The sequence below is a fragment of the Protomyctophum parallelum genome (assembly GCF_964188405.1).
Source record: "Protomyctophum parallelum genome assembly, chromosome: 10".
Lineage (NCBI taxonomy): Eukaryota > Metazoa > Chordata > Actinopteri > Myctophiformes > Myctophidae > Protomyctophum > Protomyctophum parallelum.
The window spans coordinates 28,214,764-28,238,610 of record NC_139704.1 but is presented as its reverse complement, the minus strand read 5'-3'; the positions used below and the strand labels follow the sequence as shown (position 1 = coordinate 28,238,610).

The 23,847-nt window shown below is 42.6% G+C and overlaps 1 protein-coding gene across 2 annotated transcripts in view; it reads right to left on the bottom strand.

The window, feature by feature from the left end:
* The window catches only part of acoxl (acyl-CoA oxidase-like), a 41,634-nt gene that overhangs the window by 14,147 nt on the left and 3,640 nt on the right, over positions 1–23,847 (bottom strand). The window contains exons 4-16 of one of the 2 annotated variants that reach the window (XM_083775188.1): positions 19,694–19,780; positions 19,435–19,533; positions 18,967–19,081; positions 18,647–18,733; positions 16,828–16,900; positions 15,833–15,965; positions 14,181–14,215; positions 9,895–10,011; positions 6,403–6,556; positions 5,468–5,557; positions 2,226–2,335; positions 1,901–2,012; positions 1,455–1,542 (exon numbers count right to left, since the gene is read on the bottom strand). In XM_083775188.1, the coding sequence (XP_083631314.1) occupies positions 1,455–1,542; positions 1,901–2,012; positions 2,226–2,335; positions 5,468–5,557; positions 6,403–6,556; positions 9,895–10,011; positions 14,181–14,215; positions 15,833–15,965; positions 16,828–16,900; positions 18,647–18,733; positions 18,967–19,081; positions 19,435–19,533; positions 19,694–19,780 (1,300 nt within the window). The remainder of the gene's footprint in view (positions 1–1,454; positions 1,543–1,900; positions 2,013–2,225; positions 2,336–5,467; positions 5,558–6,402; positions 6,557–9,894; positions 10,012–14,180; positions 14,216–15,832; positions 15,966–16,827; positions 16,901–18,646; positions 18,734–18,966; positions 19,082–19,434; positions 19,534–19,693; positions 19,781–23,847) is intronic. The other variant, XM_083775189.1, reaches the window with a different exon arrangement.

Genomic DNA, 23,847 nt, shown 5'->3' with positions numbered 1-23,847 from the left:
TTGCACACCGGCCACAGCTTTTTGCACCGGTCTGCACCTGGCCATCATTTGGTTACATACAGTTCCATGCAGTCATCTTTTTTTAGTATGGTAAACAATAAACATTGCATGCAATGCATTTTGATTTAATTGTAAGAGGGAGCGTATCAACACACAGGTGTAACCACTATGTTCTGATTGAGCATGGGGAAGCAGCGGACAAACACATGATTTCATTATAAACTGTAGGCCTACGTACCGGTAGATTTTCACCCAATGAAAATTTACACTTCACGGATTATAGGCCATTTGGAATTAGAACAATCGGTTGAAAATTGACCGAGAATAACACGATTTAAATATCAACTTTCTTGTTGCGCGCCGAGGTGTTTTATAGTACTATACTTGTGAGGACCTGGCTGGCACGCGCCGCACACCGAAAAGGGTTTTTTTCTTTTTCTGCAAGCTCACAAAGCGCTGTCATGCAACACTTGGAGCTTGTAGATAGTGATACACGGATGACAATAAACATTACACAGAATATACACCACTTTGCATTAAAACACTTGGTTGTGCATAGGAGGCACTTGTGAAACTATAGCCTAGATTTAGTTCATGGAGGATTGGTGTTGCGCTGTTGTGAAATGATCGAGTGGCGGGCGGAGATTTGCAAACTCAACACGGTGAACACTCATATAATAATATAAATGAGGGCTGAGGCTGATTAAGTTTGCAAATAACGGCCCATGGGCCGTTATATAGAGGAGGGCGGTTATTTGATGGAGGCGGTTATTACGCAAAATGGTGTCGGAACCTGGGCCGTTATTTGGTGCTGGGCGGTTATTTGAGCATGGGCTGTTATTTGGTAATATACGGTACTTCTATTCTATTGGTACATTTAAGAATTAACCCAAGCATCAATATTTTGGCTGAATATTAGACCAAGATGGCTGAAAGAATCCTAAAGTGTGAAATAGCCAGTCGGTACCCAGGCTTTTATTTTCGTTCGCATTTGGCTACAAAATATAAGCCTGGGGGAAACCCATTGGAAAATCTGGCATAGTGAGTGGGAGTCAACTTGTATTTCGTTAACCAAAGCTTCGCTCCACATTTGGTGAAGTCGGTGTTCTCCTCAGTTTTCTACCGAGAAGGGTGCAGGAGGGGGGGCGAGTCCACCGCAGCTCAGAGCATGAGCGGTCGGGTTTTGCGGTAAATGGCTTATTTTTATAGCTCGAAAAGTCATGTTTTTGTAGACATCCGTCTTTCATAATGACTAAAACTCTCCACAGTGTTTGTGTAGAGGCACACTTCTGGAAGTCTCGCTAGACGAGATTTCACCGTGATTTCACCCAAGTCGTAAATACTATGGCGGAACATTTGGGAGACATCCCATGACCGCAAAGATACCACTGAGGTAAACTTTGTTGTTTATGTATCAAGGCTGAAGGCTCCTTGTAGCAGTACTTACTACTTACCCCTGTGTATGTGAGCCAGGGCCACACTGGTGATATGGTGCAGACAGGAGTTCCAGGCATCAAAAAACGGGTCTCTATTCTTTTCCACCTGTAAAACAACACAATACAAAATGTTTCCTAGCAACACATTGCATCTTTAACCACTAGACTTATGCCACTTAAAAGGAGTAGTTAGTTTGGGGTGAACTACTCCTTTAAGCTCACAGCGAAAATAGCGATGCCGGAGTTAATGTGGTTAAATTCTTAAGTGGGTCACTTTTCTACTTCAGATGAATACCAAATGCAGGTTATCATGAGCCAAGGGTCCCCTTGGTTGCTAGCCACAAGGTGGAGCACATGGAACCACAAGTTCATAGAACCTACTAAGGATTCAGTGGTTACTTAAGGTCTCTTGGAAATCTCAACCACCCCCGCCCCCCCCCCCCCCCCCACACACACACACACACCTTGGCATAGAGTCGGGCTGCCAGGCTGCGCTGTAGGACTCTCTCTCGGTAGGCCAAGGCTTTCAGCAGGAAATTCAAATCTCCAAGCTTGTCTACATTGAACCCTAGAAAACTACAGAGAGAAAGGGAAAAAGAAAGGGAAACAGAAAGAGAGAAAGTTAGAACAAGAGAGACAAACAGGAAGAGTGAGAAAAAGACATAAAGGTATGAAACTCAATAGACCGGAGATGAGGAGGAACGGTTGAGAAGCCTATAATTCTATTAGGTTGCTTCTTGATGTGCCTGCTCATCCTCATCAAGGTTCTATTTGATTGGCTGCTCTGACCTGGTCCGTAGGCCGTCGGAAAGAGTATTGGTCCAGGTCCTGATGAGCCCGCCCACCAGGCTGGTCTGCATCTGACTGGCATACTGGGACAACAGCTCACGTGCAACCACCTGAAGGAAGCAAGCACGCACGCACACACACGATTCTCAATGTTTTAGTCCTATATCTTTAACAGTTTAAGCCTAACCTTAGACCTCACTCTAAGAATTGACCCAAGTTAACCTCTTTTATCCGGGAATGTTGTTAGCAGGGATACTCTACACATCAACACCATGCGTCACTCTCACATGTACTGTATGTACACACCTGGGAGCTTCCCAGCACTGGACTGTTGACCACTGAACCGACTAATTGGCCATCAAAACTTTACCGGGATATTTATATTTTCCAAATGTGTTGGTAGAGGGGAGTGTGTAGCTGAGATCTGACTTTTATGCTGCATGATGTTCTGGTTTGGCCTGTAAAATGTAAACCTTTGTCTCTCTTGACTATATATATTATATATATATATATATATATGTGTATGCTATACATACACACAGCCTCTATGTTTTTCCATGTGAGGGAAATCAGATTTGTGTGCGTGCGTCTAGACTTGTCAATTGTAATGCGTTCCAGCTGATTTGGATGACAAATGTCCCCATTCAAAACATCCAGCGGAATCCGCCGCAGCCATGTGACCACTGAAGTAGGCTGCTTCATTGGGATCGGGAGGTCACTTCAGGATCTGAATAGAATACACCAGGTTCTCTGAGAAATCAAGCATCGTGTTACTTCATGCAGGACCCCGGGTGTCATACATGCCCCCAAGCTAAGATCAGCTGTCAAACTGCTGACTGAATAAGTGTTTCTAATCAGCCATGCTTTTCTACACCCTAATCACAGCTCAGGCTCTCAACAAGAGGCCCATTTAAGTATGTCTCCTTCCCATACTGGATCTAAGCTATTCCATTGCTGGCTGCCACGAATGCTGCTGCTGGCAAAGCTTTCGCCTCCACCACCCCAGCCTCCACCTTTCTAGTCTTGCATGACTCAAAAGTTGAACTGAAGAAGTTTCATTGAAATGCAATGTTTTGCATTGCTCTAAAGATAAACTGAAATTCAATGTTTTGCAATGTTTGGCTCTCAAGTTAAACTGAATTAAATGGTCTGCTCTTATACTGTATACCCATGGGGCATCTCTGGATTACATTCCCCGAATTAATTTAAAATGCTGCTTTGGAACTATCAACGTTAAGTATACGTTTATTTCTTATTTATGACATGAGTGTTCCTGATTGAATGATAGCTTTAACATTCACATTATGATCGAATGCTGAATCTATATACAGTAGATTACAGTAGAAAGAAAGAGACTGTCAGTTGTATTGTCCTTCACTGCCCCGCTGTACTTAAAGTGAGATCCAGCTGGCAGTTTGGGATCAAGTTCTCTGTAGAGTTGCCAAGTGCTCTGTACTGAGCCCAGGTGGGGCGAAATCCATTCGGGGCGGAGACGTAGGTCCCAACGTATTATCTTCCGTCGTGGCTTATTATTCAATAGGTTGCTGTTTAAATATTAATTCGTCCCGACAGTTTAATAATTCGCCCCAACCGTTTATTTTCGTCGGGGCTATTTATGAATCCGTCGGCGTTCGCGACGTATTTTATTATAGGTCGCGGCGGTTTGATAATAATTCGCCTCGACGGTTTATTTTTCGTCGGCCCACCAAAACGGGCCGGGCTCGGGCCGACTTTGTCACTGCCCAACGGGCCCAGGGATGTGAATTTCACCCAGACTGGACTTGCTTCAGCAGCGCGGCAGCATGCTCCATAGTGACGTGACAATAACCCCTCCGCAGTGTCCGCACACACACAAGCCACAAGGCAAGCACACTAAAATCTGGTCAAAACTATAAAGACTTTGAAACAACGTGTTTTACATTCTATCTCTCTCGCTCCGCGCCTATAAGGATAGGAGCACAAGTGCTCAGACTGTATAGGTGCGAGAATATAGTTGCACACATGGCTACACACACACACACTCACACACTCTCATCGCTCCTATGCGGACCCCCGTGATCCCAAAAGGGTCCACGGGGACCTCCCCACCCCCCCAGGGGTTCACGGACGAGGGTCGGGCCATCCCTCCACGGAACCGGACCGGCGAGGCGCACGCGGCGAGTTGTAATACGCCGACGGAAAATAAATTATTATCAAACCGCCGCGACCTATAATAAAATACGTCGCGAACGCCGACGGATTCATAAATAGCCCTGACGAAAATAAACGGTTGGGGCGAATTATTAAACCTTCGGGACGAATTCATATTTAAACAGCGACCTATTGAATAATAAGCCACGACGGAAGATAATACTTTGGGACTATACGTCTCCGCCGCGAATGGATGATGGATGGATGATACAACGTATCACGTGAGCTTGTAGATCAGTCAGGTAGAAGTACAGCAGGTTAGCATCCTGAATTTGTAAATTAAATTCTTCAAAAAAGATATGCTGTAAACCACTTTGGGCTCAGTGGGAGTCATGTAAAAACAAACGACAGAGGATACCACTGTTGTGTAAATGCAAGGAGTGGCTTAAATTAAACAGTCAAACTCTTTGTGCATATCATTTGTGCCTTTACCATCAAAGGATGGTAAAGGCTCTGTTTTGTGCATCACTTTAATTCTTAATTTTTATGTCTCTACTAACATGTCTGTACAGGTGCTTTTCCTCTCAGGACGTATAGTTGCAGTCGCAGAATTAACATGCCTTGAGAAAGCAAGCGTGCAGCGTACTGTACATATGCAGAAAACACCAGAATCACTCTAACCAACCAAATAACCTAGTTCAAAGAAAGACTACATGGTTATGTTAGGTTAATCAAACTAGATTATTATATGGAACCAATTTAATCAAGACTATTGAAGCCTGAGGAAGGTCGCAAGACTGAAACGTTGCTCAATTAATAAAATTGCTCTGAACTAGCAAGTGGCAGTGTGCGGATGTCCCTTCCTTCACATTGTATACTCTCCGTCATCATCGCACCTGCTCTAAATTGCCTGCCGGGTGTGCGGAAGTCTTCTCTCTACAATCAAGACTATACAAAATGTGAATACACAATGCCAAGTTACACATTTTCACTAGAATGAATCAAGTGTTACAGCTGTTGACTGAGCACTGATCCTGGGTATTTGACAGCATACTGCGACACTTTGAAATCGGTTTGGATATTTTAACTCACAAGAGGCTGTGAAAACCTACCTGCAACATGACCATGTTGTCCCCTTCAAATGTCACAAATACATCAGAGTCACACTTCAGAGCAGGGATACGATTCTCCATCATGAAGCCCTGAAACACATATAGTACATGATAAGACCACCTGTGCATTTTGCAATTGGGCCCTCAAATAATTGATAAAACACTAAGATGATAATATAACATAGAACACATAATGTAAAAAAACAAATGTCATGGTATTCTTTTAAAACTTTGAAAAGGGAGTTTTCATTGTGATGCCATTAAAATATACTGTTGGTTTCATTGATCCAAGCTGAACTGTAAATTAATTGATTGATCATAACATGCTCTGAAAATGGCAGTCGATAGGCTTCCTTGTTAAGTGGTCAGATCCGTTATACACAAACACTTAAGATTTTTCAGTGGGCCCTGGTCCAGAAAAGGTTGAGAAACACCAAAGCATTAGATTAGAGTACATCATATTACTAATGCAACTGTGATTAGCTGTAGAATTAGCTAGCTAGCTTCTACAGTGAGCTTTAGTGAGATTTAGTAGGGCGTTCTACTACTACTACTCCTCCTCCTCCTCCTCTACTACTACTGTCCAATAAGGGACCACACCATTCTTGTTGACGTAACTAAGGTACGTTTGGTGATCGGCTATGTATGCATGCATGTAGGGGTAAGAATGGTGGTCCCTTATTGGCTGTTGATGGTGACGTAACTAAGGTTTCAAGGTTGGTATAAGGTCAATAACGGGTCTAAAGGATTTAGAACAGCAGTTGTAATAGACATTAGTTTGTAGCAGTATACTTGCACGCTCTGCTTGCGCACAAGTAGGCCATGTATGGCCTACTTGCACACAAGGCGCAAGTTGGCACCACGACAGAGTGCATTTCTAGTTCAAGACTTTTTTCATGGACACCCCGGACGCACACACACACACACACACACACCATTCCCCCGGTGCATTCCCTGCACTCCTGCAGACATTGGAGGTTTTGCCAGGTGCTGTAGGCTTTGAGTCCAGCCACCATGGCCTGCAGAGTCCTGTTGTGCTGCATGTCGTCCCCACGACACAGGACGTCATCCATCACCCCCACGGCATACCTGCAAAACACAGTGAGAACATACTGAGCAGTGGTTCTCCACATGGGATGCGGAGACCACCAGGGGTCCTCGAGGGGTTTCCAGGGAGTCTCTAGCAAGTTGTGGAAGAGTTTAAACACCAAAAACTCACAACCCGTCGCATTACTGCGTGTTGTCAGCCTAGTCACACAGCACATACACACACATTCGTGTGTCATATAGACGCTGACATGCAAGTCTGGCCACATGAAGTCTGGATCCAAATTGGAGCCACGCCGTTCCCATGTGAATCATGGGACATGATATGATTTTTCTTTTTAGGTTTGGGTAGGGGTCCTTAACAACCTTTCAAAAGTAGTGCCCCAGACCAGACACTAATCTATCTATCAATCATCTGGCTACTGCAATAATAAACACATGCACATACTGCCACAGACATGTATAATTATACAAGGAGACACACTCATAAGTGAATTAAGCCAGGTTCTTTGAGGGAAAGTAGAGCACAACTGTGTGTGTGTGTGTGTGTGTGTGTGTGTTAGGGGGGGGGGGGGGGAAGAGAGAGAGAGAGAGAGAGAGAGAGAGAGAGAGAGAGAGAGAGACAGAGACAGAGACAGAGACAGGGTTGGGAACATTACTTTAACATTACAGATAATATATTATGGATTACCTTCCTAAAATTGTAATACGTATTATAATCAATTTGATAAAAAATAATGTGACTTGAATACATTTGATTAGATTTTCTTTTTACTACTTAACTTTTTTTTTCTTCCAATCATTTTATTTTTCATTTTTGCACAAACTGATACATGACTCACATATTATACACAGACAGACTAACACCTAGACATATCACATACCTACACAGTACATACATTATACATACATACATCATCTTCTTCTTACCTTTGTACTTAACAGGAATGGTTCCTTAATTTGCAAACCCCCTTGATAATATTTCTGCGTATTCTCCTCCCATATATTCCACAACTGGGCCCCAAACAAAGAACAATCCATCCATGTCTCCATGGAGAACATGTGTGAGCCGTTCCATTATGGAGCCAACTTGATACAGATGGAACAACATCATCAATCCAACATTGCAGTATTGACAACCTAGCACAGTACCATAGGATACTCAGGATTATCTTAAATCTATTTCATTCACTAATTTTACTTTTTAAATAAATGAACAAGGCTAGCGCACAGTATAGGCACGCCATAAAACAGGCCATGTCCTAGTACTACACATAACGACAGTGGTACGACAAGTGACGAGTGGTCCTCAAAGTTGTTTACCGTCCAGAAAGTTCTTCCGAATAACATCAATGAAGGTTGTCAAGTCTCAAAACAACCACAGAAGACATTCTTGTCTGAGGACAATGTTATCTAACTAACTGCTATCCACCTTCCTGCATGCACACTTCCCTGACCGACCGTTGTCTGAAAGATGCAGAGTATGTTACCCAAATAGGTTAACAAGTCACGACCCAATTTGGGTCATCTGTTATTGGGTTTAGAAAATTGTCAGAGTAAATTGCAAAGCGATTCTATGGTGTTAACCACCTTTGCTTTGCGTCGATGGTTAAACCCCCTGTCTGTGAATTATCTCCCGACAATGACCACCTAGGGCTAGGCAGACATTATCCCGCTTATTACATGGCTACTTAATAATAATACATAAATTAATTAATTGACCCACAACAAAACGAGATATTTCATTGCTTGTGGTAATGAAATTATTCCATAAGTGTCACGCTGGCCGGCTTCTGCCCAGACACCAGCATGTCGGAAAACAAGGAAGTGAGCTGATCAAATAGAATAAATTTTCGGGTACTGCTTCGTCTATTGAGCGAGAGCTCAAATGTTTTCAATAACATTTTTGAGAGCAATGTTTAGCTGTAAATGACATTGTGTGTGTGTTTACATGTCTGTCATGTTGGAATCAGCAGTAAATCAAGCGGGGCACAACAGGTGCTCCGAGGGTTTGATTAGGCATCGGTCTGTTATAGAGCGGAGCGGTCATTATCCAGAAATAACAGACCACTGAATTCAGCGATTGACCAATCAGAATCAAGCATTCAACCAAGCCATGTAAAATGTTAATTCATTTTCCAAATAAAACAAAAAATGTCTACCAACTCCCTTCTCACGAACCTACGAAACCTGAAAACATGATTGCTCTCTCTGGCAGAGGTATCCTTCCTTCTCCAAGAAGCTAAAAACAGGCTGCAGCAAGAATGGCAGAGGTGATGTTGAAAGTGACTCCTGTGATTTCTTCACCATCAACCACGTGCATGATGTCAAAATGAAAAGTTCATAAACGTTGGTTTCACCAAGGCCATAAAGTGGCAATGCAGGTGAACAAATCTGGAATTGCTTATATACCTGAGCCTGCATACTGTAATATTACCTCTTATTAGATTAAATGTGATACACCTTCAAACATGACAAGTCAATATAATTTAACCCCTGGGCTACAATTAAAGGAAAAAACTGATTATTGCTAAAAATACAAACCTCCCGTTCACGGAATTAACGGAATGTCAATCAATGTCAGTTATCGGGGGTTCAACAGAGCAAAAATTAGCATTTTCTCGCAAATTTCGGTAATGTTGGATGTAATTTACCAAAAAACGGCCGAAATCCGCGCGATCGTTCGCTATCGTGCACGCGCACCGTCTCTATGTGCGTCGCTGTAAAACATGTGATATTTTGGGATATTTTGGGGTTGATTTGGCCTTAATTTGACTTAGTTATGAAAAAGTTAGCATTAGCTTAGCATTCCGGACAGCCAAGCGAGTGACACGGGGTTAAAATACTACGGGATGTTATCGATCGTTGAACCGGAAGTGACTTAACCAGATTCGTCTATTTTTGTCAAAATCAGCATAATGGTACGTTCCCGCCATCTGGTGGCAAAACGAGAGAATACATTACCAATGTCATGTGCAAATAAACGATATGTTCAAACCATCAGATCTTTCTATTAATGTTAAAATGATGAATTAAAAATATGCCAATGTGTTACCCAAACAAAAAAATTGGGATTGGTAGTCCAAGGGTTAAAAAGAAAGTCTGTATTAAAGGATTTATGAGAATGTTGGTCAATGCTGTGGTTTAAAGTTGAGAGAAATGGAGAGTTGAGAAAAGATAGAAGTGAATAGAATATGTTTGTTCATTTAAGTGTTACACGATTGTACATTACTTGTGAGGTGAGAAAATTAATATATTAATAATAATAATAATAATATAATAAATATAATCTGCGTGATGTACTTTTGCCAATTAAATAAAGACATTTCATATACATTACAATGATGTATAATGTGATTATAATTGTATAAATGCATTACCTGGTGGTGAAGGTGAGGGCCAGGACAGCAGCCAGGTGGGGCATCAGACGGAGGTACTGAGTCTGGTGTTCTATGATCTTCACCTCATCCTGATCCTTAGGACCAAACTGACGACGACTGGAGGGAGGACGAGGATGACAGACAAAGAGACACGACTAATCTTGTTAAGATCAGTAGAACCTGTTGCTTGTTGTGTAGACATGCCAAAATCGCAGATGTTAAATTACATAAACATCTCTATATCAAAACAAGTACAGAAAAGGAGAAAACAAAACAGGCCACAATATATATGACATATATATTACATATTACATATATACACATATGAAAAGAAAACTGAGAGAAAAGAGAGGGGGAGCAAGGAAAAAAGTAGGGACAGGTAAGAGAAAGAGACTAGAAAAAGTGCCCTTCTGGGCACAGGTCTCCACCAGGTTATCCACAGATCTGTGCAGTTAGAGGTAAAAACACTTTTCGGCCAGTTATAGCGCCACCTTGAGGGTGAGTTGAAATTGTTCATGTGGCATTTTGTCCTCGGCCTAGTGGGAATGTGGGTGCACAATTTCACGGAAATCACGCGATGTGTTCATGATTTGCAGCATTTTGTTTGAAACTGAGCACTCCTGTGAACTTTGGAAGCCAATCTTAACCAATCAGGATGGAGTCTGAGAAATCTGAAAGACCGGTTTGGTTGAATGGCTCTAGAGAGACTGTGTACCAATTTGCGTGATGTTTGGACAAAATCTGTAGGTGTGCTGTGCAAAAACTTGTTTTGCACAAAGCGGCCTCCTGGTGGCGCTATAACAGGCCGTTCTGGAAAGTTTGGGGCAGAGGTTCATCGTTGGCATCCAGGGAGTGTGTGTGCAAAATTTGGCATCGACCGGGTTAACGGTGGCCGAGATTAGCTGCTCACGGACGGACGGACACACACACACACACACACACACACACACACACTGTCTCCCTCCATGCCTTCGGCCTGGTGGAGACAATAAATGAAAGATTATTGATGTGGTCACTCAATCTAGAGTGTTATGTATTGTATACTGTTGGTTATTATTTCCGCCAGGCTCAGCTGCCGGTTGGGGTTGGAGATCTTGTGTTCACCCCCGGCCCGTGTGCCTGCACGTGTGTCGTGTGGGCGTCCACAGTTAAACTACTTCACTGATCAGTGTCATATTTCATGTGAAAACTTAAAATCCATCAATTATAACCATTATTTCAATGAATTTACCTCAGACCCACTGTCCCACCAGGCACTGGGACTAGCCAATCAGGCTCAAACTGTCCACCCAGCGTATAGAATCCACCCAATGCCCAATTTCTCAGCCCTTTGGATGAAGCCGCGAAACTATTGCCTTGTAGTTGTACAAATATTTGTATATTCTAGACAGTGAAACTCTTAGTGCACGTACAGTATGATGTACACACATACGCTATGGTGCATATTTGCATACTTGCTCTAGTCTAGACAACCATGCAGTCTAATCCAAAGTTTAACATGTCATTTAGATTTATACAGATGCCAAGTTCATTTGTTGACTTTGTTGGCATCCTATAGTTTGTATACCGGTAGTTTCAATGTACATACCGGTATTATTGTCTCCACCAGGCTGAAGGCATGGGGAGAGAGTATGTTTTGCACTCCGTCCGTGTGTGTCCGTCCTTCCGTTATCAGCTAATCTCCGGCACCGTTGGACCGATCCATGCCAAACTGTACACACACACTCCCTGGATGCCAATGACGAACCTCTGCCCCAAATATTTCTCAACGGCCTGTTATAGCGCCACCATGAGGCCGATTTAGGCAAAACACATTTCTGTAGATAACTCGTACACATTTTATCCATACATCACACAATTCGGTACACACTATCTCCATAGTCATGCGATCAACACGGATCTGCACAATTTCCCATCTTCCATCCTGATTGGCTAAGATTGGCTTCCAAAGCTCACATGATTGGTCCATTTTGAACAAAATGCCACGAATCACAAACAGTGTCCAATTTCCATGAAATTATACACGCACATTTCCACTAGGCCGAGGACGACATGCCACAATTTCCCCCCCAAATCAGCCTCACGGTGGCGCTATGTTTTTACCTATAACTGCATCTTCTATTATACAACTTATGTATGCGCACTCCCTAGAGGCCATGGAAAAACATTTGGCCATGTCGCGAAACATGGCCAAAGCATTACACTGTCTCTATGCATTTGATGTATTAGCTTGTGTTTACCTCGCTTACTGTAAATCTCTCTGGATTAAGAGCGTCTGCTAAATGCCTAAATTGTTATTTGTACGTGTGCTCTCACGCCGTACACATAAAAACCACTGAGTGCACCTTTCTAGCTGTTAATTGTTAATTGGTTTAAGCCACTATACCCCGTAAATGCTTTTACATTTACACTAAATTCATTTTTGTTCCATTAAACAGTCAGTGTGTCTGTGTGTGTGCGCGCGCATGCCTGTGTGCGTGCGTGCGTGCAAAACTGCATTTGTTTCTTCTTTCAGGGCATCTCTGTTTTGTCACAGAAAGAGCTGTATTGCTGAGGATTCGTTCGTTCTGACGTGTATACAATGTGTGAGCACATTTTAATGTATGATGAGCATCATGAACAAACACTCACACTCTCTCTCAACACACACACACAGCTTTTTTTAGACTGATGTCTGCTACTTAATGAAAGCTGCATTACAGAGTAAAATATCTGCTTTGACTGACGGAGGAGTAAACCAAGAAGGCAAGTGTCTCATCTGTGTGTGTGTATGAGTAAGAGTAAGAGTAAGAGTAAGTGTAAGAGAGAGTGAGAGAGAGTGAAAGAGAGAGAGAGAGAGAGAGAGAGTCGCTGTGTGTTTAGTGTACAAAGTGTAGAAAGAGTGCGGCGTGACATGTAACTCAAACAAAGGCAGGCAGCCAGAGACATTTTGTGGACCATCGTCTTCCCAGCGGATATTCTAATGGTTATACTGGTAAAAGAAAGAAAGAAAAACAGGTGAGCAGAGAGACAGAAAAAGACAGACGACGAGACAGACAGCTGTGTTATGTGTTATGTTCGGGGGAAGTCATTTTGCTGCCAATCCCACCACAACTCCTCAACTCTCTCTTTTCATGTATCTCTCTCTCTCTTCTCTCTCCCTTTCTCTCTGGGGATGCCAGTTTCAGAGGAAACACCTCCCCCCTATCTACCCACACATCCACCTACACAGTGGAAACTTCTGTCTGTACAGAACACACACACACACACACACACACACACACACACACACACACACACACACACACACACACGGGAGTTTGCCAAAATGTTGTACATGAGCTTTACTTTTTTTAATTGCCTGACGTCCCTTTTTCTTGCTCAGTAATATGTTTTTGCTTTTACGTCCGGAGACTCCCGTCCAGGACAGGCTTCAGACGTGCCTCCTCAGGAGACTTGGCTCAGATCTGAACCCATTTAATTTGGCGTTAGGAACCCGTTGCGACCCATTCCTGGGATGGAACTTGTGGCTTCCCTGTTAAAAGACACCATGTCTAACCATGAGTACACCTTTCTGTGTAGCCGTCAACAGGGTGGCTTGTTTGCTTCTAGTACCCTGTGCCTACTACAAGTGTAATTAACCTATCTCAGAATGTCTTTAGCATTGATATATCACTCACACACTCACACACACACACACACACACACACACACACACACACACACAGGGAGGACACAACAGCGGTTGCTGCAATGGAACAATGCATGCATGGCTTGCTATGTGGGGGTGGTGACATACAGAACAAGATGTTACGCACGCACGCACACACCAAAAATAGCAGAGCACAGCCCAGGTAGCCTAGCCCTAACAGAAGACTTGTCAGGTGGAAATGGGTGTGGTTTATTTTGGGGAGTTGTGTAAAAGAATCCACAGGAAACGTTACCTTGATTGTATGACATACAGTTCAAGAGCTATTGGCTAAAACGTGAATCTGCAAACGGCCAAACGGTCTGTAGGAGTAATATGTAAACATTTGTTTTCCAAAGAAATCTGTCTCCTGGTGGCTCACAGATGGACACACACGCACACACGGACAGACACAGATGGACAGGGGCAAAAACATAGTCTCAGCCACGCCTTCGGCCTGGCATGAACCGTATTCCATTAAATTGTAGCAACGTTGTTAATTGATACTGTTCTATCATGAAACTATACTGGCTGAATCAGTGTGTGTGTGTGTGTGTGTGTGTGTGTGTGTGTGTGTGTGTGTGTGTGTGTGTGTGTGTGTGTGTGTGTACTACTGTACCTGTGACTGTATCGGACGGCGATGATAAGACCCAGCTATACAAAACAACAACAAACAACAGTTTAGTTGTATTGCATTTGCAAGGAGTCAAAGTGAACAAATACAGAAGCATATATAAAATATAGGGATGAAATGATCTAAAAGAAGGCAACAAGACTGTCCGATTGACATACAAAATAACTCAACTGAGAGTGAACAAAAGTCATTTGTGTAGAGAAATGTTTAAGCCAATCGTCTCTTTTCTATGATATTAATGAGCTACTAATCTTATTCCGGCTTTGAGATTTTTCTACCATATTAAATAAAGATCATCGAAATGCCCTGTGATGGCTAAGATCAGAGCAAATATAAAAGATTCCATGTGTTTGGACCCCTTTGTGACAGTGCCATGCGGTCTTACAAATGCAAAGAATGTCGCCCCCTTGCTGTAAGTATAACCTATTTCACCCTCATACACCTACCATCTTCATTATAGCAATCTGGGTCACCAGGACTGGAGCTGAAAACCAATGCATTACGGAACCCTCCCTCTAGCCCATTTTGGGCGAGAACCCCTTTTGGTGTTAGCATTATGTTATGCTTTAGCTATTGAAAAATAGCAGATCTACAAGCTCATAGCACGCCACCGAGTGGCGCGCTAAGAGCTTGTAGGTCTGCTATTTTTGAAAAATCGAAGAACGACTGACATAGAAACATAGCTTTTTCAGAAAACTGTCGGGATGTAGAAGACATTGGCTACGTTTACATGAGCAGTTAAATCCCCTTTTCATTCCGAATAGAATTTCAATCCTATTAAACGTTGTTATGTAAACACCTACAAAAACTTACATCCGAATGAAAACGCTCGATGCGATCTAAAAACCATTCCGATGTCACTGGCCGGATTACTCCGATGTTCAATGTGATTGAAAGAAAATTGGACTCATGTATACACTAATTCGGATGTAAGTTCATTCTGGTCTTTCTGAGCATGCTCCAAGGCGCTCATATCCAAGGCGCGCCGAGGAGTTTGCACATAGAGCGCGTTATTTCGTTTCTTTTTTCAGATCCGAAATCCACAAAAAAATGTGGAGCAGCAGCAGATGACGATAACCCTGATCTGTGTGTATGTGTGTGTGTGTGTGTGTTCAACGGTCTCTCTGTCTCTCTCTCTCTCTCTCTCAAAAATAACGAGCGACCCGATACAATAACAATCAGTGTGTTGCGTGCCTTGGCCGTGCTAGATAATAAAGTACAAATAAAAACGAGATGATCACCTTCCCAGCGGAGAACATATTTGCCCGTCCCTATCCAACCAGCAGCCTCAAAGCCTCAAATGAAATGATGGGATTTCAAAGTATCGTCTTTCGTCTGTAATATGTTTGTATTGTTGAGACAGTCACAATGAATGAACTGCCTATATTTTATGTGTCCAACAGATGGCGTAGTTTCACGTGAATTAACATGTATCATGTCTTCTATCACTTCTCCATATAAACGCTCATTCGGAATGACCATTTCCCATGTAAACTCGCGGAAAAAAACATTACATCGGATGTATTTTATTCTGAAGTATTTATTCGGAATGATCACCCTTCATGTAAACGTAGCCATTTTTAGAATCTGATCTCAGGTCAGAATGGGCTAGTCTACATGCCACCCAAGCCCCATACCTTCATAGCAGCCATGGCCTGGACAGTGAGTGCCAGTCTGGTGGGGGTTAGGGCAGCTAGCATGGCATTGAACCGGCGGCTCTTATTCTGGACGGGAGATGAATACACACCCTCAGCAGAGACACTGCCAAACCTAGCACACATTTGGATGAGTAGTACACAGTACACAGAATCATGCACACCATTGTTTTTTTCTCGTTTTGGCTATACCTCTGCCCCCCCTCTTACCTCTGTAAAATGGTTACATAAAAACATACATACACTTTTAGGGGATGGGGAGCCTGGCAAGTTTGCATGGCTTTAACATACTATGCGTTCCTGTCACACAAGCCAACAATCAGTCTCCAATTGACCATGTTATCAACTGGAAATTATGAAAATGAATTAATTGGAGGGAGAAACTAAAGGCTGCTGTGCCAATGTTCATTAAAGCTTGAGAAATGGATAATGATATATTGCTCTTTATCTTTATTGCTTGCAGAAGCACAGTCATGGTGTTGAGATTGACATTTGGCAGCAGCCAGCAGGCAGGCTGAAGACATGCAATGTAATGTTATCTAACTAATCAATAACATTAAAGACTTGGCCATAGTGATTAGTAAATGTATAGACATATCCACGGAGCGTAGGCAATCAATACTGTACTCCACTTACACATCTGTTGTCGTTGCATATAGAATATGGAACTGGACATTACTTAGCATTCCTCATTTTGTGAAGCAATGGTTTAACTGCTACTTTTTAGATGTTATAAATGTCATGTTTGCGGCATGCAAGGAGGTTTTATAATGATGTGCTCCCTCAGTCAACTTCAAGGTTAGGTGCGCCTGATATATACACATGAATTAGATACAGTATATATATTATACACACCAATACACACACACACTTTATCTTTAACATACAGTGTGTGTGTGCGTGTGTGTGTGTGTGTGTGTGTGTGTGTGTGTGTGTGTGTGTGTGTGTGTGTGTGTGTGTGTGTGTGTGTTACTGACTTGCCGAGCTGGTTTTCCCTGGGTATTCTGACATGGTCAAATATGAGGATGCCATTGTCCACTCCATGTAGACCTGAGTGTGAGAGAGAAATACAGAGACAGAGAGAGAAGGCAGACAGAGAGAGATGGAAGGCACAAAGACATATTTTTAAATGGCATGGCTCTACGGTATCTGTTTGTTTTAGATTTTTTTTTATATTTAACTTTCAGGTTATAATGACAGTGAATGTTGGTCAGATGAGGCTGAACCTTGCCCCGATTTGGATTAATATGTCATAGAATCTATGACATAGATGAGCCACTATATGGGAGCCACGCCATCTAGCCCCCGTCTTGTTAATGCATATGATGTTGACCTTTTCATCCATGTGTTCAGGCCTTACAGACAACACATCACAATTTCAACATTACCTCTAATATATTTGTTGAAGAGCTAACATTCCATTAGCAGCCATAAGACTGAGCAGTCTTCTGGTGTCTTTGAAATGCCACTGAAGTTATGTTGCAAACCCCAGTGTCAATAAGCAACAATCTGCAATTGTGAAAACTCCTTACTTCCTGCATTTAAGATGCTACCCTCAATGGCCATGACATTGTCTTAGCTTGCAGTGTTTGCAGCAAAATAGCCATCTTTCTGATCTATTGGTCTGAATCACATTTCAGGCTTATGCAATGGCGGCTATTAATAGACCACATGGGCGTGCCAGGCTGATGCATGCCCACAAAGTGCATTATGGGAATTGAAGGAACACTGGGAAAAGTCGGAACAGAGTTGGTTTTCTGCATCAAATGGATTGTTAAAGGTGTAGGGAAATGGAAATGGTGGGCATTTAATTTTGAAGTTTCAGGTTTCAGCTTGAAACACTGGCTCTGAAGTTTCTGAACCAATCAGAGGGTCGCATCCCTTCAGGCGATGGGACGGTAGCTAGGGACGGTAGCTATGCTATACGCAGGACGCATGGAATGTGTTTGTTTACAAGTCAGATAGTCGGCCAGCTGTACCAGTTTACTGTTATGTGGCTTATTTCTACCCTATAATGTTTTCAGATACATATTTTAGCGTGATGATTAAGTTGAAACCGAGTAATACACTGTCTGGATGTTATCTTGAATGGGAATAAAAACGGAGGATTTCTGTAATCAGTAGCAGCTGTAGTTGAACAGTGTATGGGGATATGGGGAATCAAACGGGTGAGCTTCATTTTTTTTATTTTATTTTTTTTGCGGCTTACGCCTTTTATTGGTTTTTTGAAGGGACAGACAGTAGGCTGACAGGAAACGGGAGAGAGATGGGGGAAGACATGCAGTAAAGGCCGTGTCGGGCTCGGGAGTCGAACCCGCGGCACACTGCGACTGGATTACCAGTCGGGTGCCCAGACGGTTACGCCACCGCCTGGGCGTGAGCTTCATTTTTATTGGCTTTTATCGATGTGGGCCTCGACACGTCATCACGCAATACGTTTTCATTTTCAGGAAGTAATTAAAAGTCGATTTATGGACTTTTGATATAAAAATACACACAAATGAAAATGTACGCAATTTTTTTTTAAATCCATTGTTAGTTATATATATATATGTATGCTCATATGATGACCACGGATGTCGTCTAAAAGTGCAAACATATATTTCATTTCACTACGCCTTTAACAGTTAACGCAAATGCACATAAAAAGCATGACAGTGTCCCTCATGACACCGGTGCAGCTTGAAAGACAATACAATTTCTTTCAGCTGGCAAAGGCCCATGGCCAGACTGAAAAAACCAACAATGAAAAGTAAACAGACATGGCAAATATTAATAAAATGTGTGAGACAGTACCTTCTTTATGTTTCATGTCAACTGTTGTTACTCCTGGGTTCATGATGCCATCAGTGTCTCTGATTGGAACAATGAAGCAATGAGGACCTGGAAAGACACCCAGTCAACAGGTATATATATATATAGTCGAATTTTCCAAGCTGCCATGTTCGCTCATTAGTCATGACCTGTGTTGCATGTCATATCCTACCTATCCTACAGTAGATTGTCTTGACCACGTGTAAATGCCGAAATGCACAGAAATACTGAGTTGTACACACACACACACCATCAATCCATCATAAAAAACATTAGAGCAGGAAAACATCTCTCCTGCTGACCTTGTGACTCTCCACCGATGATCAGCTGGGCAAACACAGCCGCACAGTTCCCCTGCATGGCGTTACCAATGTACATCTTTTGGGCGTCAACACTAGGTGTATGGATGATAAACTCCTTGAGAGAGAGAGAGAGAGAGAGAGATTTGGGGAGTTGCCGTTATTGTTCTGTGAGGACAATTAATTGTGTGGTGTGCCGTGCCATACAACTTTGTATTTTTTCAATAATCAAGGTAAATAAATAAAGACATCCACGTTTGGAACTGTATGATAATTAAGTATAACCTAGCATTTACAATACATGTAATTTGTATTAACTTGTGAGAGCCTGATGTCCGAAAAATTGCAGCAGTCTGCAAGGACCTTTAGAGTTAGACTTATACATAGTTAGATTTCACAGAAGTGTGAAGCAGCAAAAATAGCAGATCTACAAGTGAGCATATGTGTGTTCAGGCATACAAACCCACTGACCTGTGTATTAGGGTCATAGTGAGCCTCAGTCAGGATGCCCCTCACGTTGCTCCCATGACCCCGCTCTGTCATGGCAAACATCCCAGTGAACGCCAAATCCTGACACACACACACACAGTATTAGCAATAGTGTTCACATAGTAACCCAATAAATACCCACATAGTGGGCATTTTTAAAGGATGATAATATATATTAGAGTAATATGTAATGTAATTTATATTGCAGTCATAATAATAATAATAATAATAATAAACATACAGTGACAGGCAGGTACCATATGTCTTTCTGTTCTGGACTTCCCAGGTTGGTGACAGCTCCCCCATACAAACCACACATCACTCCTAGCTGGGAGACAGAGACCACAGAATGGTTTGATGTGTGTGTGTGTGTGTGTGTGTGTGTGTGTGTGTGTGTGTGTGTGTGTTAAAGGTACACACAGGTACACCTGAGCTGATTGTTGTCAGATGGCAGCCAATCTCCTCTCTCTGCATGGTTTTACCTTTTGTCTTAGGTCACATTCTCACCTAATACTTCGGTAGACTCGATACGTATGGGCGGGGAAATTGGGATTCTTGCATATTCAATTTGCTGCGGTTTGCCTTCACACTGTCATCCGCAGCAATTGGAAACGCAACAGGGGGGACCTTTATCAATGTGTTCTACTAGCCTACACAGTGAAATCTATGGTGAAAAATTTATACTCATAACGTGCATGTGTTGTGCCGTCTGGGACTGGACCCCCCCCGCTCTCTCGCACTATACGCTGTTCTTTTGGGCATGGAGGCACAGCGCTGAGCGCACTGATGTAACAGACAGCAGCGCAAATTGTTTACAGGTTTATCGAGATGAAAGTCCCTACTCCCCAGTCCCCACACAGTGAAAGCACGCACAGACAGAATATTCTGTAGGCTATAATACACTGCAGTGTTTTTATGTGTTTTCTTAAGCAATTGATTAATGTACTCGTCCTCATTTCAATCAGGGCTTCAGTCTCCTCATTCGACCACGTCTATCCACGGTAACGGGACATCTTTGCGCTGCGTAAAATATGCCTTCTCCGTCTCCAACGGTGTTCAGCTCCTCACCGGCCACATTGTTTGCTTCATTTCCTTTATTTACTGCGGATTGCATTCACACCTGCACCGAATCGTAATCAAGTGCGATTGGAAGCGAAGCGAAACCCCCGTTTTTAAAACGTAAAAATGCGTAAAATGCGGTTCTTTGATACGCATTAGGATTCGAAAGAGCCTTCACACCTGCCAAACGAATAGGCGGGGAAGAACATGGTTTGACCCCAAAAAAAAATTAACAAAAGGTTTCTCAACTTCTTTTTGTAGTATTAGGTGTCCTTAATAACATACTAAAAGTTTACCAAAGTTTGACCACCCGAATTTTAAGATGGCCGTCGCCAGTTCTTAAAATACTATTACTCCTCCATTATTCATCCTAGAAAACAAATGTTGGTGTCTAACCCCATGTTTTGGTTATGTAGGAATCCAATTAGCATATATAAATTATACAAGTACAATGATATATTAAAGCAATTGTTTATAAGGTTATAACAGTGTAATAGGACATTTCCCATTTCTATAATGCCGTACTGCCCAGGATTGGTGAATTCATCACCTATACACAATTCACATTCTGTTGAAGCTTTCAGGAGATTTATTTTGATACCATAACAATAAGGAATATATTCATTATCACTGGGTGGTACTGTCATGTGACATTTGTAAAGTGATAGACTACATGGGAATATTACACAAATCATGGAATAAATTTACAGAGAAATGTCTGCACTATTTTGTTTGTAAAGGTGTCTGGCAATAATAATAATAAAATTAAGTCCCCTATAGGGTAGTGATTCCCAAACTGTGGGCCGGGACAAACATTGTGAAAATATGCTCACAACGCTGAGGGCTGTATTTTGCGTGTCTTAAGTACCAGGTCTTATTACCTAACTTGAGTAAACTAAAGACCTGGAGGCGTGGTCAATACTCTTTGGCCACTCAGAATAGCCAAATGGCATTGATCACGCCTCCAGGTCTTTAGTTTACTCAAGTTAGGGAATAAGACCTGATACTTAAGACTCGCAAAATACAGCCCTGAGTGTCTTTGCACCAAACACACTCAGTCAGTAGAACCAAATGGCCACTTGTCTGGTCTATGGGGAAGACAGACTCCTCAGTGGGGATACAGTGGAGAGAAATGGCCCCTCATGGGCCTAGAGACTAGAGAGATTGTGTAAGTCAGTACAGAGCTATCACACATGTACAGTATATAGGCAGGTGGTGGAGTGTCGCACGGATATAGGGTTCAGTTATGCTTGTCACAGACATCTTCTTATTCCCGAGACTGTAGTAGTTGTGTGTGTAAAATTAATTTCACATTTACTTTGTGTTTGGTACTGCTGGCAATAACCTTGAACCCTTGGCTCCAGTCTCGGTCTCCCCATAGAATCCCAATCTAACCTCCCTCCACGCTGTGTCTCTGCTGCTATCCAACAAACAAGCATTTATTTCTGCATAGACCTAATGGTCAGACTGCATGTTTGAGGGGTGTTAGGCCCTCCAATGCATGTCTTTTTAAGTCATGTGGCAGCCAAGACTATGGACTTTAATGTTTGTTTAGGGTACTAAATGACAATGTGGCCGATATAAATACAGTGGGCGCCACTCATTTCGTGATTTTTGCATTTTTGTACTAGCTGTTCTAGAGAGGGGAGAGGACATTCTGCGCCATAATGATCAGTCACTGGGAGCCCCAGTAATATTAATGGTCAGCCACCAACCAGACGCCGACTCTCCTGTGAGCCAGTCCGACATAGGGACACCCCTGTCTGCCTGACAAACAATCATGTCTTATAACCACCACTATGTGGGTCTCACCCCCCTGTATACCTACAGTATGCCCACTCTAAGCGCCTAGCTCAGAGCCAGCAGGAGGTCCATTTGGGACCAGCATACATACATTTAGGAAAACGACTGTCTGCCTGACAGTCTTGCAACATGTAGAGGTCTTATAACCACCATCAGTGACTGTCCTCACTACCTATGCTAACTCAAGAGGTCCTATCTCGGGAGTAAGAGCCAGCATGGTCCACATGGGACCAGTGGGACTAGTGAGCCAGGCGACATAGGAACACTCCTCCCAGCCTAAGCTAAACCCCAATTCCTTAGTTTCTACCTCCTCCACACTCCGTTCTCCAGCATGCCATGACTTAGAAATCGTTTGAATCCCAAATGCTAATTTGCTTTTGGAGGGGTTGAGAACGAGGAGAGTGCAGGCTCCCTAAGCCACTTGGAGTGAGATATGGCAAAGATGAAAAGATCTTTCATGTATCGTTTGCAGAACTGTCTTTGTTGAAATGTGTGGCGTATCATTTCTCCTCCTCTACATCTACAGCTCCGGAATGGTCCAACAATCAAGTGTGACATGTCATGATTGCTGTTACTTCAAAACGATGCAGGTCTATTCCCCCCTCCTGGACATGAAGAATGTATACTTGAATATTGGAATGTGGCTATTGCAATGCACAAATGGAGGTCTTAGAACTACCACCACAGGGACAGCTTTAATGGGACATGTATGAGCCACCTCAGACATGCAGAGAGGAGAAGACCATGAGGGTCTTCTTAACTTTGCTCTTCTGTGCTCCAAGTCCCCAGGGAGAAATCCAGTGACCCCCACTCCCCATACTCCCCTGTACCCACCTGAGGGGAACCCTAGGCCCACTAAACTCTAGACCGGACCCCCCTTTACCTTCTCACCCAACCCCACCTATCATACGCCCCTCTGCACCCGGTAGAGACTTCTCTGCACTAAGAGTAAATAGTGTCGCAGTCCCGCCCCCTCTCTCGAGGGGGCGGCATTTCCCTCATAGACTTTTCAAAAAGTATTTATTTAAAGACGGTTACGCCGCAGACAAAGCCAACTCTTGTGACAAATCATGACAATAAACACAATGTTTTGGGCCAAACAAAGAATTAGAAAGTAGAAAAAACGGCAGGTTACAACACTTGTTGTTTTTCTTCTTTGTAATTATTTGTTTGGTCCAAAATATTGTGTTATAAATACTTTTTCGAAATGTCTATGGGAAAAATGCATTGGGAATTATTTCATGGGCCTGGCGTCGTCATGAAAGGGGACTGTGACGCTCTAAATGCAAGAAATTAGTTTTGGGTGGGGTGTATAATGATGAATTATTTACAGTAGTTTGAGCCAAATTCTATCCACCGAGCTATCCAAAACATTTCAATATTGCAATCATGTAGGCTATTATCTATCAACTGACAATATTCTCTGCCACAACCTTCTGAATTACTGAAAATTGTGACTATTAGTTTTGTTGTGTTTTGAGGATATCTTGAAACCTTATTCCAAAAAATATATAAATATTCAGACATTTATTA